We start from the raw sequence: 16690 nt of genomic DNA on the forward strand, positions 1-16690 counted from the left end.
CCCCTTTCTTTTTTGCCTGCTGTGCAGTGGGCAAAAGCATGGCGCCTCAGCACATAGCCAGTGGTGGCAGCCTTCTGCAACAGCCTTCTGTTACAGCCCCGGCAACCTGTTTACCAAGAGTCCTTGCGTGCTTCCTGGCACAGCTACTTCACATACATTTCAAAGTGGCTGTCTCAGAGATGAAGGCCTGCCAGGAAATAAAAGTTGGATCCGTTCCTGAGAGCCCTCTTTGCGACTATATCAGGAAGCACAGAACCTGCCAAGTTCAGAAGGGCAGTGGCACCTTTTCCTCTAAACAGGGAGCGTGTCTGGCCAGACTGTTTTGTGACTAGGTCCCTCTCCCCAGCTCCTGCTCTGCAACACCACTCGGGTCACCCTGTAGCCATGACAGCTGCAGGTACTTTCAGTTCTCTTTCTCATTTTTGTATTTTATTAAGAGGTCTCCAGACTGAAGGAAATTAGTCTAATTCTAACAGGTTATCAAAAAACCAAAACAAATAAAACAACTTGGCTTCTTTCTTCCTGGAATAACACTCTGGCACCTCTGTGTGATTTTAAATAACGCTGGGACTACAGGTCAAAGGAATGTTGTTTTTATCACCCTCGCCGAAGTGCTGTTAAGATGCTTAGCCTATTAAAAGTTCATTTCTTTTATCTGAACAGAGCTTTGCAGGGCTGATATTCTATCATGCCCATGGCTGCTTTCGAACCGCAGATCATGTTAGCACATTACAAATATAGAACATTAGCAAATCTGGAAGGCCAGTCACGCTGGCAAACTTAAACAAATAGAGATACTGGGCTGACCAAGGGCTATGTTGTCGCTGTAAACAACCTCAGAGTTTCCAGTTTTCTTGCCACACAGGTACACTGAAGAGCTCAGAACAATAGTGCTTTTAGGTGTAGGTAAGTGGCCAACTGTTTTGCTGGCTTTTGAGATTACAGTGCTTCTGATCTGCTGGGGATCAAACATGCAAAGTCATCAGTGATGATTGATGGTGCTAGTTGTGTTTTAGTGCCTGCCAAAATGTGTGTGTTTGCGTGAGAGAGAGAGACAGAAAGAGAAATTAAGAAATAAATAAATATATAGATTATATATATAAAGTTAAAGCCTGAAACATTATGGTTTTCGGGTCCACGTGGTGTTTCATATACAATGATAAGCTAACTGAACACATTCATTACACCGACCTGAACTTGCAATGTATATAATGAGAGGTTTTTTGGTTTTAATTAAAGCATACCTGACTGCAGTTACTAGTACTCTCTATGTCTCCACTGTGGAAAACAAAACAACCCCTGCCTCCTAAAAACTGTACTATTCTATCTGAAGGGCATAGGTTGGAGTGAAAATGATTTACTATATTAAAAAAAAGAGTTTTGGGAGATTGGCTATTTATCTTTGTTGCGTGTCAGGATCTTGAGTGACGTTTAAAAGAGTTATAGAACGTCTGCTTCTGAAGGCCAGGTGCCAGGTATCTAATGGACATAGAGCGGATCTGGGAAGCTGAGAGACATTTGTGTGTGAGAGAGAAAGTGTTGCTGTAGATCAAAAGGTTACATTGCAGATGAACAAGTTATCACCTGGCGCCCATCGCTGTAAGAAGAGCATGCATGTTAGTTGAAAGGCGAAATACCTCCAGGGAGTAAATATTAAGGCTGGAGGCAGATGCGAAAGATAGGGTTATCAGGGGCTCCAGGTTCGGAGGCAACATGCCTCAGTTTCTGGAGAACAGCCGGAGGAGAGGACCATTGCTTTCATGTCCTGCTTATGTGGGTTTCCCATATGCATCTAGCTCAATATTGTCTATGCTGACTGGTCATGGCTGTCCAGAGTTTTAGACTGGGAATGTTCCCACACCTACTTGGAGATGGTGGAGATGGAAGCTGGGACCATAGCTGTCAAGCGTCCCTTATTTGGAGGGACAGTCCCTTATCCCAGCGCCATGTCCCGCTGCTGTCCCTTATTGATGGATGTCCCTTAAATTTCCCGGATTTCAAAGGAAGCAGCTCCTCTCCCTCCCTCCCTGCCGGCCAGGGAGGAGGGAGGCTCCAACTGTGTTGCTTGGCTGCCCAGTCCGCCCCCCTCCGGCCTCCTCTCACCAGCCTCGGCCCCTGGGAGCCCCTTCCCGCTGGGACTGGTGGGAGCCTCAGGCTCTTCCGCCACCATCCTCCTCGAGGCCGCCAAACTGAGCGTTTCTGCCTGGGGCCTCCCCTCTGCCTGTCACCGCTGCTCCCGCTAGGCCATACTGCGGCTGTGCCGCTGAAGGACCCGGATGAGATGGGCAGCCTGGCATGGCCTATGAATTGCTGAGGAGCCTTGAGAGGAGAGCGAGGGCAACCATAGAGAAAGCAGTTCAGAGAGAGGAGGAAGAGGAGGAGGCGCGGGCAGGTGTTCCAAGGGCTACAAGGGAAGGACCGCAAGTGCTTCTCCCATAGATTTGTAGTGGTAGACTAGCATAGATGGTCTGATCTGCGGGTTTATTTTGGCCACTATTTCCCCCCCCTTCTTCCCGCCCCACCTGGTGGAATTGAGAGCTGCAGATGGAGCACGAGAGAAAAGATACAGAACTGCAGCAGCATCTTCGTAGCTTGGACTTCATTTTGCGCAAAAAGTGGTTGCTGCTTGTAGTTATTTAATTGCAGTGTTTCATCAGCTGGTGTCTTGAGCAGCAACCTCTGGAAACGAAGGGCTAAAAACCGGCGCTGCTCTCCAAAATTACCTGGTCCCTTTTAACTGGTTGACTAAAATCCCTCATTTTGGCTGCTGGTCCCTTATTTTCAAGGCTGCCTTATTTTCAAATCTGTAAGTTGACAGCTATGGCTGGGACCTTTTGCATGCAAATCAGATGTTCTACCACTGAGCTATGGCCCTTTCAGGGCTCGAATACAGTGTGGGTCATGAGAGATGAGGCACAGGATCTGATCCGAAAAAGTTTTTTTTTTTGGAGTTTTCTTTTTTTTAAAATTAAAATTTTATTCAGTTTTCTTTTTCATTCCTTACATACATCTCATATCCATAACATTATCTATTCATTCCTTCTTCCCTTCCCTCCTAGGCCTCCACCAATTTCTGCTTCTGGTTTGTTTCTCCTTTCACCCACCTTGCTACCTCCTAAAAGAAAAAAATACTAATAGTATACTTATACAATATCATCTAACCTAAAAACATAAAAATGAAAATAAGCACACCATATTATTTCCCTATCGTCTACACATTTTCTAATACTAATGATGTGAATGTTTATTTAAATCCTGCCATCAAGTCTATAGACTTTATTTGTTTCTGCAGATATAATATAAATGGTTCCCATTCTTTTTCAAAGTCACTGTTGTCTTTTTCTCGTAGTCTGTCTGTCATTTTTGCCAGCTCTGCAAAGTTCAACAACTTCTCTTGCCATTGTTCTTTAGTTGATATTTCTCCAGTCTTCCAGTTTTGTGCCATCAGCATTCTCGCAGCTGTAGTGGCAAAAATAAATATAGTCCTCTTTTCTTTCAGTATATCTTGACCTAAAATGCCTAGTAGAAAGGCTTCTGTTTTTTTTGCAAAAGTTATTTTCAACATTTTCTTCAACTCATTATATCATTTCCCAATAGACTTGTACCTTTTTTCAATCCCACCACATATGATAAAATGTACCTTCCACTTCACACCTCCAACACTCTTTCTTTTCATTTTTATACATTTTTGCCAATTTAACCAGTGATATATACCATCTGTACAGCATTTTCATATAATTCTCTCTCAATAATATGCAATCTGTAAATTTCAAATTTACTTTCCACAGTTTCGGATCTGAAAAAGTTGAATGGTATGGACTCTGGCCTGGCTCCTCACTCCTGTTATTTGAGTGAAGACCAGGCCTAGTGGGGAAGGACTGGAGCTCAGTGACAGAGGATATATTTGCCTGCAGACACCCTCTGGTTCTGGTATGGCTGGGAGAGAACCTTGTCTGAAACCTTGGAGAGCTATTGGATTTTATTCTAATTCTGATCTGATGATGTATTTTAATTGATTGTCTGATTTTATGTTAGTGTGTTATACATTTGATGTTAGCCGCTCCGAGCCCGGCTTTGGCTGGGGAGGGCGGGATATAAATAAAATGTATTATTATTATTATTATTATTATTATTATTATTATTATTATTATTATTATTGCCAGTCGTTGGAGACTCAGTGAATCAGAGAGGCCAATGGGCTGACTCAGCATATGACAGCGTTAGATGCTCCTAAGCTGCTATCAAACTATTCATTGTAATTATGATAATTATTCATGAAACACTGATATTTTGGCAATAAAATAAAGATGAGAAAGATGAAGTAAAGTCAGCAAGGAAAGAAGGAGCTTCAGCCGCATGACAGAAGGAGGAATCTGTCTGCGGAATGGTTTGGGCATCTCAGTGAAGAGAAAGGGGAATACATCTGCAATAAGTCCCTCTCTGCGTGCAGCTACAGTAGCATCCATCAAGTTCGATGGGAAACACATTAGTGCTATGAGAGCAGGGGAAGTACAAAAAGTACTTTCAATTGACTACTAATTAATCCATAATTAAAGACGTAATTAATGAACATCCCAAGAGGAGCTTAGACTTTGTGGGCAAAGAATACAGCAATAAAAGAGAACCTTCTCGATAAGATAATTTCTTTTGATGAGTTATAGAATACAAACCCTACTGGATTTAGGGTGCTGCAGGCGATTACCTTGCAGAGGGCGCAGAGCTGAGAGGGCGCAAAACAGAAACTGTCCATAATTGAGAAGATTCATTTGCAGGAACCAAATTTTAGTCTTGCATACAGCGCCATATTACAAAAATCTAGCCTGGCTTACCGTGTGTATGAGGAAAATGACAAGTTTCCACAGGTGATGTGTTGCTCATCTTTTGGGGCCAGTGGGCACATCTGGAATTTTGTGAAAGTGCCCTGGGTGCAAATGAAAGATTGGCTGCTTTGGGGACCTGGCATAACATAAAATGGCTGCAACAGCTAAAAGAGCGGGAAAAGAGACAAGCTCACACAATGGTGTGGGCCTCCCTCCATTAGAACCCTGTCAAGTTGCAACCATGACATACAGTGGTACCTCGGGTTAAGTACTTAATTCGTTCCGGAGGTCTGTTCTTAACCTGAAACTGTTCTTAACCTGAAGCACCACTTTAGCTAATGGGGCCTCCTGCTGCGCTGCCGGAGCACAATTTCTGTTCTCATCCTGAAACAAAGTTCTTAACCTGAAGCACTATTTCTGGGTTAGCGGAGCCTGTAACCTGAAGCGAATGTAACCTGAAGCATATGAAACCCAAGGTACCACTGTATATCCCAGAGGATGTCACTACCGTCCTTGCCAGAACCAGTGGTCCCAAATGTAGGGTTGCCACCTGTCCTATATAATACAGGATTGTCCTGTATTTCAATGCAAAATGCTACGTCCTGTATTGATACAGTTTTGTCCTGCATTTCAGGTCTTCTCTCTCTCTCTCTCTCTCTCTCTCTCCTAAATTAGGGATCCTGTCCAAATGTGTTTTAAAGGGTGTGTGAAAGGTAATTTATTTAAGCTCTCAGTAGCCAAGCAGAGATAGATTTACAAATTCATGTGTATTTGTGTGCGCACGTCTCTGTGTGTAACAAATTCCCGAGGGGCCATCCTGTTAGGCCGCAATAGATTGTAATGGATTGCTTTGAAGTCACTTCAGCACCAGATGAAGAAGAAAAAAATTGCCCCCAACTGCCCCGCCCTGTATTTTGCCAGAACAAATGTGGCAATCCTACCCAATGGAGATTTGGTGCTAGTTTGTACAGTGGTACCTGGGTTCTCAAATGCTTTGCTTCCCAAACACTGAAAACGTTTCAATCGTTTTTCAGAAGCCGAACGTCTGATGCGATTGTCAGCTATTGTTTCTGGGGCTCCTGCACCACTCAGAAGCCACACCTTGGTTTTCAAACATTTCGGAAGTCAAACGGACTTCTGGAACGGATTAAGTTTGAGAACCAAGGTACCACTGTATTTGGCGCTTTTGTTTTTGCTATTTATTTTGCGTTTTTGTTTTTGAGGCTTTCTCAGTTAATTTTTGTGTGTGACTGTGTGGATCCCAGTTCAGCTACTGATTGATTGATTGTGTGATTGTGGAAACGGATAAAAGCCCCCCATTCAAACAATGACCACCATCAGTTTCAGGTAAGAAGACAAAAAAATTGATTTTTATCATCTACAATACTGTCTCATTTATTTTATAGTACGGTACATTGATTATTGCTTTTATTTTATGGATCAATGGTCTCTTTAGATAGTAACATTCATGTTAAATTGCTGTTTTTGGGTTATTTTTAAAAGTCTGGAATGTATTAATCCATTTTGCATTACTTTCTATGGAAAAGCGCGCCTTGGTTTTGGAACGGACTTCCGGAACAGATTAAGTTTGAGAACCAAGGTACCACTGTAAAGTGTGTAAATGACACAACCCATGTGCCTACTGCTTGCATACATTGCCACTATGACAGAGACCCATGATTGCATCGCAGCGGCAGCCAACAAATCAGATATATTCACATGAGACACAGGTCTGTGACTGTTATGCACCTCATGTCAAACCATGTTGGTGGCATTTGTTGCTGTGCTTCAGGCTGGCGCTGAGAGCAGACTCAAACTTTTCTGGGAAGCCGGGGTTGCCATATTTCAAAAAGACCTCGATATTGTTGAGCTTTTTTAAGGAAACCCCCCAAAATTTTACAAAAAGGCTATTTTTCAATTGACTTGCCTAAGCGCCACCTTTCGGAAATCCCCCCCAGACGTCAATTCCGCCTTTGAAATCTGAGTAATGTTCAGGAAAATCTGGATGTATGGTAGCTCTAGGTGCAGGAAGAGAGGAACACTTCAGAGGAATGTTGTGGGAAAGCGTGTTCTCCTTCACGGAGAGCACGTGTTGCGGTGGGGGCCGCCAGGACACTCCAAAGTTGGGGGCGGGCTAATTGATTGTTGGCCACTGATGCGATTGGGGCTTCTCTTGTTGTTGGGAAGAATTTAATGTTGCCATTTGTTGATTGACAGCCAGAAATGCTAAAACTCCTTGCACGAGGCTAGGGCTTCCTCTTTTCGCACGTGCATCGGATTGCCCCCCCCCCCTAGAATAGGGTTGTTCACTTTGACCTTGCTATGCCTGTCATGGGGTCGTCTGCTCTTGGGGCAGGGGCCTGGCAGGAATTATGTCCATCTGGCTGATTGGCTGGGGCCATTTGGTTTTTGCCTACTGCATAGGAAATCGTCACAACTTGTAAGGTTGCGGTTAGGCATTGGTTTATGGTTTGGTTGGTTGAGGGGCATGGATTGGCTGTGCCTGCCCCTCTAATGCTGCTGCTGCAAGGGATTCCGTTAAAGGAATGAGGGGCTAACTATTGCTTGTCCACTCTGACAAGGGGGCTCGGGCCATAGCAATGAGCTCCTGGTTGCATTTGGGCTGAGGGCAGGTTCCCTGCTCCGTCGCTACCCCCCAAGTGTATTCCCCCATTCTGACTTTCGCATTGTGTGGAATGTCAGTCTGTCCCCCATGGTGGGGGCAGATAGTCGCAACCAATGCCTAAGCAACCACTCACAAATTTGTATTTTAATAAAGTTGTGGCCAAAATTATGCCAAAAGTCTAAAACAAAAATTATGTGTGATGTGTGAGTTATTGGGGTGGCCCTGGGGACCTCGACACGCAAAGGCTAAAGCATGATACTTAGAGACCTATCAAATCTATGTTTTCTAAGGCACAGAGCGAGTTTTCATGGGAAAAGTGCTGGGATAGGAGGGAAGAGCTCAGACACAGAGCTTTAAAGTGTGGACCTGTGCCTTGAAACACAACACGAAAGGAAGCCTAGATGAGCTTTTAGTTAATGAGTGCTGCGATGACGTACAGTTTGCGAAAACTACATTTCAACAGAAGATTCATCTTGAGAATGTGTTAACCGTGCACATTAGTTTCAGTCGAACCTCAGCACACCTACCATCTCCGGCAGAACTGGGTCTGCAGGCTTCCTTGTAAAAGTAAAATAAATGGAGGGGAAATATGTAAATTGTATTGGTTTCCGCAAAACAAATACATAAACCAAACCAGGAAACCAGGACCGATGAGACGTGCAAATAATAAAAATTCCATTTCTGAAGCCTGAAACTGTGAATAATGTTGGAAATATAAGTAACACTAATGTGGCACGCAGTGACTGTTGAATAATAAAAAACGCAGCTCCAGATCTAGCCGTTGTGCAGATGGTAGCAGCTGCTTTGAAAATGCTCTGGAAAGCAGAAAGGGATTTTGCAGCAGACCTGAGTTATGGCTGATGCATTGACTCACTCCTTTTGTAAATCTGAGGTAGCCATTGGAGAGGCACTGGCATGATTCTAGTTCAATCTGTTAAACACATATTGATTCAGGCCCAGTAAATTCTCCATGTGTAAATAGCTATTTATATATTGGTATATATTGGGACGCGGTAAATAGGTATATATTGGGACGCGGGTGGCGCTGTGGGTTAAACCACAGAGCCTAGGACTTGCCAATCAGAAGGTCGGCGGTTCGAATCCCCGCAACAGGGTGAGCTCTCGTTGCTCGGTCCCAGCTCCTGGCCACCTAGCAGTTCGAAAGCACATCAAACTGCAAGTAGATAAATAGGTACCGCTCCGGCGGGAAGGTAAACGGCGTTTCCGTGTACTTCTCTGGTTCGCCAGAAGTGGCTTAGTCATGGTGGCCACATGACCCGGAAGCTGCCTGCGGACAAACGCCGGCTCCCTCGGCCTATAGAGCGAGATGAGCGCGCAACCCCAGAGTCGGTCACGACTGGACCTAATGGTCAGGGGTCCCTTTACTTAAATAGGTATTGCAAAAGCTAGGATATGGAACAACTGATTGGTTCAAAATTGGGGAAGGAGTACGACAAGGCTGTATATTGTCTCCCTGCTTATTTAACTTATATGCAGAATTCATCATGCGAAAGGCTGGGCTGGATGAATCCCAAGCCGGAATTAAGATTGCCGGAAGAAATATCAACAACCTCAGATATGCAGATGACACAACCTTGATGGCAGAAAGTGAGGAGGAATTAAAGAACCTTTTATTGAGGGTGAAAGAGGAGAGCGCAAAATATGGTCTGAAGCTCAACATCAAAAAAACGAAGATCATGGCCACTGGGCCCATCACCTCCTGGCAAATAGAAGGGGAAGAAATGGAGGCAGTGAGAGATTTTACTTTCTTGGGCTCCATGATCACTGCAGATGGTGACAGCAGCCACGAAATTAAAAGACGCCTGCTTCTTGGGAGAAAAGCAATGACAAACCTAGACAGCATCTTAAAAAGTAGAGACCTCACCTTGCCAACAAAGTTCAGTATAGTAAAAGCTATGGTTTTCCCAGTAGTGATGTATGGAAGTGAAAGCTGGACCATAAAGAAGCCTGATCGCTGAAGAATTGATGCTTTTGAACTATGGTGCTGGAGGAGACTCCCATGGACTGCAAGAAGATCAAACCTATCCATTCTTAAGGAAATCAGCCCTGAGTGCTCACTGGAAGGACAGATCCTGAAGCTGAGGCTCCAGTACTTTGGCCACCTCCCTGGAAAAGACCCTGATGTTGGGAAAGATGGAGGGCACAAGGAGAAGGGGATGACAGAGGATGAGATGGTTGGATAGTGTTCTCGAAGCTACCAGCATGAGTTTGACCAAACTGCGGGAGGCAGTGGAAGACAGAAGTGCCTGGCGTGCTCTGGTCCAGGGGGTCACGAAGAGTCGGACATGACTAAACGACTAAACAACAACAACAAAGCTAGGATTACCTGCTACTATAGACTCCAACATACGGAGCTTGTCACAGGCCATACTGTTGTAAATTAGTCATCAGCTCCCCTTTCCCCAGTATTGGAGTCGTTCTTCTCTGGCCGAGACCCTCTTCTTTTTATAGTGTATTGCCAAAGAGACCAACTTTCATGATCTCTCTGAGTAATAGATCATAAAGCTGAGTGAAACAACAACGATGTATCATCTAAGAAAGGTGGCCTGTGACCTCAAGAATAATTCAGAAGCAGGCGGCCTTCAGGAAAGACGGGCTTCGCCAGCAACAGATATAGTATAGAGTCGTGCAGAAACTGCAGCTAAATGCCCTTCCACCCGAATCCTGTGAGCTGTGTGTGGCAAAAGCTCATCCCAGAGAGGAGGCGTCATAAATCAGCAAGGTGCTTTCTGACAGTTTCCCCCATAGCGTGAGCAGCTAAGCAAGGAGGATTTATCCAAATATGCCTTATTCACATATACGTAATGCGAGCGCTTCCTTTGCCAGCACGGAGCTGGGTATTTATGGGAGATGATGCAGGTGATAAATAGTACATGAGTCAGAAGGTGGAAGCACGGGTGGTAGAAAACAAAATGAAAGGCTTGTAACTGGAGGAGGTCGGTGTACACACTCGTGATTTATACCTGCCCTTTCCCATGCAGCAGGAGCGTATCATACAGAAGTGACATGAGAATTAGTCTTCATTATGGGAGTGCCCTTGAGTTTCTCGTGAGGATGCCCACTAGTTTCCCCCAATCTCGTGCCCTCTATACTTTTGGACTACAACTCCCATCATCCCTGACCACTGGCCATGCTGCTTGGTGCTGATGGGAGTTGCGATTCTAAACACCTGGAGAGCACCAGGTTGGGGAAAGCTGCTTTAAACTGTCCCTTGCAGGATAGAGTATGGTAGTCATAGCCCTTCCTGTGCTAGCTTGCCTTCTATTTATGCGTGGGCATGCATGTGGTTAGAGACACGGGTGGCGCTGTGGGTTAGACCACAGAGCCTAGGACTTGCCAATCAGAAGGTCGGCAGTTCGAATCTCTGCGACGGGGTGAGCTCCTGTTGCTCGGTCCCAGCTCCTGCCAACCTAGCAGTTCGAAAGCACCTCAAAGTGCAAGTAGATAAATAGGTACCGCTCCGGTAGGAAGGCAAATGGCGTTTCCGTGTGCTGCTCTGATTCGCCAGAAGCAGCTTAGTCATGCTGGGCACATGACCCGGAAAAACTGTCTGCAGACAAATGCCAGCTCCTTCGGCCAGTAAAGCGAGATGAGTGCCGCAACCCCAGAGTCGGTCACGACTGGACCTAATGGTCAGGGGTCCCTTTACCTTTACCTTTTATGATGTAAGGGATGCGGGTGGCGCTGTGGGTTAAACCACAGAGCCTAGGACTTGCTGATCAGAAGGTCGGCGGTTCGAATCCCCGCGACGGGGTGAGCTCCCGTTGCTGAGTCCCTGCTCCTGCCAACCTAGCAGGTTCAAAAGCACGCCAAAGTGCAAGTAGATAAATAGGTACCGCTCCGGCGGGAAGGTAAACGGTGTTTCCGTGCGCTGCTCTGGTTTGCCAGAAGCGGCTTAGTCATGCTGGCCACATGAGCTGCACGCTGGCTCCCTCGGCCAATAAAGCGAGATGAGCGCAGCAACCCCAGAGTCGGCCACGACTGGACCTAACGGTCAGGGGTCCCCTTTACCTTTATGCATGTGGTTTCCAGAAGGCCGCCTGCCCAGGCATTGACCATACCCATAAGAATATAGGAAGCTGCCTTATATTGAGGCAGAGCATTCGTCTATCCACCTCAGGACAGTCTACATGGAGTAGCATGAGCTCTTCAGAATTTCAGGCAGTGTTCTCTCCTGGCCCTACTGAAGATGCTGGGAATCGAACCTGGAATCATCTGGATGCAACTCAGATGCTCTACCACTGAGCTATAGCCCCTCCTATTTTCATTATACAGTGGTATCTTGGTTCTCAAACTTAATCCATTCCGGAAGTCCGTTCCAAAACCAAAGCGTTCCAAAACCAAGGCGTGCTTTCCCATAGAAAGTAATGCAAACGGATTTATCCGTTCCAGACTTTTAAAAACAACCCCTGAAACAGCAGTTTAACATGAATTTTACTATCCAACAAGACCACTGATCCATAAAATGAAAGCAATAAACAGTCACACAATCAATCAGTAGCTGAACTGAGTTCCACTCGGTCACAAAAACAAAACAAAAAAGCCACAAAAATGTAAAATAAATAGCAAAATCAGACAGACCTCAGTGTAACACTCAAAACGGAAGTGTGGCACTCAAATTGGAAGCGTAACACTCAAAATGGAACATGTTCCGCTTCCAAAAAAAGTTTGCAAACCGGAATGCTTACTTCTGGGTTTGCAGTGTTTGGGTTCCAAGTTGTTTGAGTCCCAAGGTGTTTGAGAAACAAGGTACCACTGTATACAGTATATATATATAAGGGGGGGCACTAATATTTTAAATTGTAGCCAGAAAAGTGCTTTACTGCTATCAGTTCCAAAAATTAACAGAGTTATAAAATGGTGCTCAGTGCAAAGAGTGTTAAGCTGTGACAGGTCACTCTCCATGTCCCTTCAAAGAGATGCAAAAAAAGTTCTAAAGACATAGCTGGACGATGGATTTTAAGAAAGTCGGCTTCAAAAACCCCAGATGAAAGCTGAGTTCCATGGGGAGAGATTCTGGAGCACAAAAGAGTTCAAAAGGGATTTCCTTTACGTTGAAATGAATGCAGGTTATGCAACAAGTTTCATAAATTACGTAACCCATGTTAAATAGTGGACAGAGAGATGAATAACATATTATTTGGTGGAAACAACACTGCGGCAGGATGGAAACAGTACTGAGGGCAGGGCCGTCTTCACCCGGGAGTGCAAGGGGTGCGGTGCACCCAGGTGCCGATTTCTGGGGGGTGCCAAATGTATTATGAGGGGTGGCAAATGTACTGTATACCTACTGTATACTGGTCCCTCTTGATCAGTGGCAGTGAAAAACAATGGAGCCCCTCTCCTCTGTCGCTCTGTTACTCCATAGCATCAAATATTTCCGACAAGTCAGGAAATAAAAGCAGTTATTTCTGTTGCGTTATCATTACAGGTGAGCGATTTTCCTCCCCACAGAAAGGTCAACAACCTTCAGTTCTCCCCCCCCAAAAAAATATCTGGGGGCGGCTAAACTAAATTTGGGGGCACTGGGTGTATCTTTGCACCCCGGCAGCACATATGCTAAAGACGGCCCTGACTAAAGGTGATGAATACAGAGAGGAATATGGATTATTAAAACTATTGCAAATACTAACTCTAATAATTTTCTGTTTTGGTTTGATTGTCATGTCCTCATCTGAATGGAGGACTGAAAGGATTGTATGCCTATGCCTAACTATATTATCTTCTTTTCTTTAAGTCATCAGCTTCTTTTTCCTTATAATGACGCCATGTTAATAAAATTGTTATTGCAGGAGAATCTTAATGTCAGCAACATGGGGCATCAGGTGATCGTATTAGACTTTGCGGCTATCAGAGGAATGTGGGAGATTCGGGTTAAGAAGCACAAAGAACGGGAAAAAAAGGAGAAGCAACGAATAGCCCAAAGCGCATTAGAAAAGTAAGGAAATGTATCATTCTTTTTAATATTAATCTGACAAATTGCCTGAAAACTGAATTATAAATCAAGCTGTCGATGAATCATTGTCAACAATAGCCTGTCTGCATTATTTTATTAGATGATTTCCCTTTTCCTAGGGGGATGCACACTAACATCCTGCATTCTTAAACACATTGCAGAAGTTAAATATCTCTTTGCTTTATGATACCGGAGCCAAGCTATTTCAGACCCTACCCTGAAATTACCTCCTGATTTCAGCACATCGCATTACATTTATTGGGATGGCTATAGCTGCATTAGGACATGAGCAAAACCGTGCAAACTTAGTATAGCGCTGAAAATAAAACAAAACAAACTCCATGCCTGCAGTTATGGAAACTTGGAAAGAGACTTGATGAAACAGGCCAAGGATTCACCTGGTTGAGAAACTTGTTTCCAACAGCGGCGAGCCAGAGAGTTCCCCAAAGACCTTGACTTTTATTTGAACGGTTAACCACCTTGGACTTTTAAATGCAAAGCGGGGTGTATCTGAAACCAACCAACTAACCAACCAACCTCACCAGCTGCTCTTGAGAGGCATGAGTTCTGTGGGTGCATTTAGGGGAATTTTTGACTCTGGTCTTAATAGTCTTTGGGGGAAATCTACCTCTTTATGTGAGTTATTTCATTTCCTTGAAAAAAGCTAGTGAGCAATTCGGCTGCATTTGTGGGCCCAGCTGTTCATCTGACTGAGGTGGGGCCTGAGGCGGGTGTGGTGGGTGCGGTCTGCTCTGGGTGCGATCCTGGAAGGGTTTTTTTGACATCGCTGCCCTGCCCCCCCGGACATCGTGGGCGGTGCACCCCCCAGGAGGCTTGTGTTGGCTGGCACGCACCCCCTGGGACGTGTGCGGTGGCCCTCTGGGATGCTAGCCCTGCCCCCGTGGGTGGCTAGCCCCGCCCCTGGGAGAACACCCCTGGGTGCCAGAGCACCTAGCCCCGCCTCTGGGTGGGGTAGAGGTGGAGCTTTGTCCTAAAGTTGAAGCTTGACAGCATTGGTAAGAGCCATTTCTAGACATTTCCTCCATGGCATCACACGGCAAGCAACTGTAGCGTTCCCAAGCTTGTGGCAAATATGTCGACGGTGTGAAAAAGTACTCTCTTCTGTCCGTCCTAGCTACTGCCCACAAATTTCATCCAGTGGCCCCAGGTTCTGGCATCAGGGGTGAATAGTATCACTTTCCCTAAAACCTGCACAGTTCTATAAACCTCGAGCATGCCCTCCCTTAGTTGTCCTTTAAAAGAAAAATTAAAAGGTACTTACCCTTTTCTCGCTGAGGTGTTCCAGACCTCATGCAAGTTGTCCTTGGATCTCTGTGTTGTCATTCTTCTAAGATAGGAAGATAAACATAGGAAAATGCCCTCTTAAAATGTGCTGGGAGGGGGGGGATTATTGGGTTGTTGTTTTTTCTTTTTATTGTGTAATTTGTGTATTTATATTGTGATTTTACATAGTGAACTGCCCTGAGACCTGCAGTTATAGGGTGGTATACAATTTAATAAATAATAATATTAAATAGTAATATATCAGGTTGGACTGATTGCCCACCTACCACATCATCATCATCATCATCATCATCATCATTATTATACCAAATTGCCTAATTTTTAATGTTTTACCTCAGAGTATGCTAAGAGGTGGGGGACGCGGGTGGTGCTGTGGGTAAAACCTCAGTGCCTAGGACTTGTTGATCGTAAGGTCGGCGGTTCGAATCCCCGCGGTGGGGTGAGCTCCCGTCGTTCGGTCCCAGCTCCTGCCCACCTAGCAGTTCGAAAGCACCCCTAAGTGCAAGCAGATAAATAGGTACTGCTTTGTAGCGGGAAGGTAAACGGCGTTTCCGTGTGCGGCGCTGGTGCTGGCTCACCAGCTGCAGCTTCGTCACGCTGGCCACGTGACCCGGAAGTGTCTTCGGACGGTGCCGGCTCCCGGCCTCTTGAGCGAGATGAGCGCGCAACCCTAGAGTCGGACACGACTGACCCGTATGGGCAGGGGTACCTTTACCTTTATGCTAAGAGGCCTTGGCTGTCATAACTAGCAAACATTTTCACATTTGACAGGAAATATCTTTAATACCAGAAGTCTACAGAAACACTTTGTTAGCTGCCACAAATCTTCTACAGAACATAGATGTATTCTGATGGCCACTCTTAAACTCTCTCCGAATTACCAGAGAGCTAGTTGCATTCACTTTCATATTACAGCTGCAGAGCTTCATGTTTACTCAAACTGAATAGACTCAGGTTTTCATCAGCTATGTATGAGGAGGACACAGGCTTATATTAACATTTATTTCAATTTGCTGAAGAGTTTATGAGCCACCCAGTGGTTTCTAGCATGCAATAAGTCAAAGAGTTCCTCTGTACAATTCTCCTCTTTACGGGACTTGGATGACACTTGAGCACTTCACTCCTTTAAACCAGGGGTCAGCAAACCTTTTCAGCAGGGGCCAGTCCACTGTCCCGCAGACCTTGTGGGGGGCAGGACTATATTTTGGAAAGGAAAAAAAAGAACAAATTCCTATGCCCCACAAATAACCCAGAGATGCATTTTAAATACAGTGGTACCTCGGGTTACATACGCTTCAGGTTACATACGCTTCAGGTTACACACTCCACTAAACCAGAAATAGTGCTTCAGGTTAAGCACTTTGGTTCAGGATAAGAACAGAAATCGTGACCCGGCAGCGCGGTAGCAGCAGGAGGCCCCGTTAGCTAAAGTGGTGCTTCAGGTTAAGAACAGTTTCAGGTTAAATACAGACCTCCGGAACGAATTAAGTACTTAACCTGAGGTACCACTGTAAAAGCACACATTCTACTCATGTAAAAGCACCAGGCAGGCCCCACAAATAACTCAGAGATGCATTTTAAATAAAAGGACACATTCTACTCATGTGAAAACACACTGATTCCCAGACCGTCCGTGGGCCGGATCCGGCCCCCGGGCCTTAGTTTGCCTGGGGGGCCACTAGGGGCGCATCGGAAGATGGCTGACAATAACATCTCTCCGACCCACAGGAGGTAATTAGGAGGCTGTGATGGGAGTAAATAGCCTCCCTACCCCCCCCCCCAGGATTGTGTGTGGGGGGGCTGCCTTTGCCTTCTGTGCCCTATACCACCCCCGAATTTGTGGGGATGGGGGCACTAGGCAGAATGCCCTTCTGTGGATTTCGGTGCTCCTGGACGCTGTCTCTGATCCGCGCCGCTAGCTGCAAGAACTTCAAAAGGATTAATTAGGAAGAAGCGAATGCA

At 45.4% G+C, this 16690-nt stretch overlaps 1 protein-coding gene across 1 annotated transcript in view; it reads left to right on the top strand.

The window, feature by feature from the left end:
- The first annotated feature begins 755 nt into the window (after positions 1-755).
- LRRC2 (leucine rich repeat containing 2) overlaps positions 756-16690 on the top strand; it is a 90190-nt gene continuing 74255 nt past the window's right edge. The window contains exons 1-2 of the mRNA XM_077936034.1: positions 756-906; positions 13260-13405. Of these exons, the coding sequence (XP_077792160.1) occupies positions 13281-13405 (125 nt within the window). The 5' untranslated portion in view covers positions 756-906; positions 13260-13280. The remainder of the gene's footprint in view (positions 907-13259; positions 13406-16690) is intronic.

The sequence above is a fragment of the Podarcis muralis genome, chromosome 11 (assembly GCF_964188315.1).
Source record: "Podarcis muralis chromosome 11, rPodMur119.hap1.1, whole genome shotgun sequence".
Classification (NCBI taxonomy): domain Eukaryota; kingdom Metazoa; phylum Chordata; class Lepidosauria; order Squamata; family Lacertidae; genus Podarcis; species Podarcis muralis.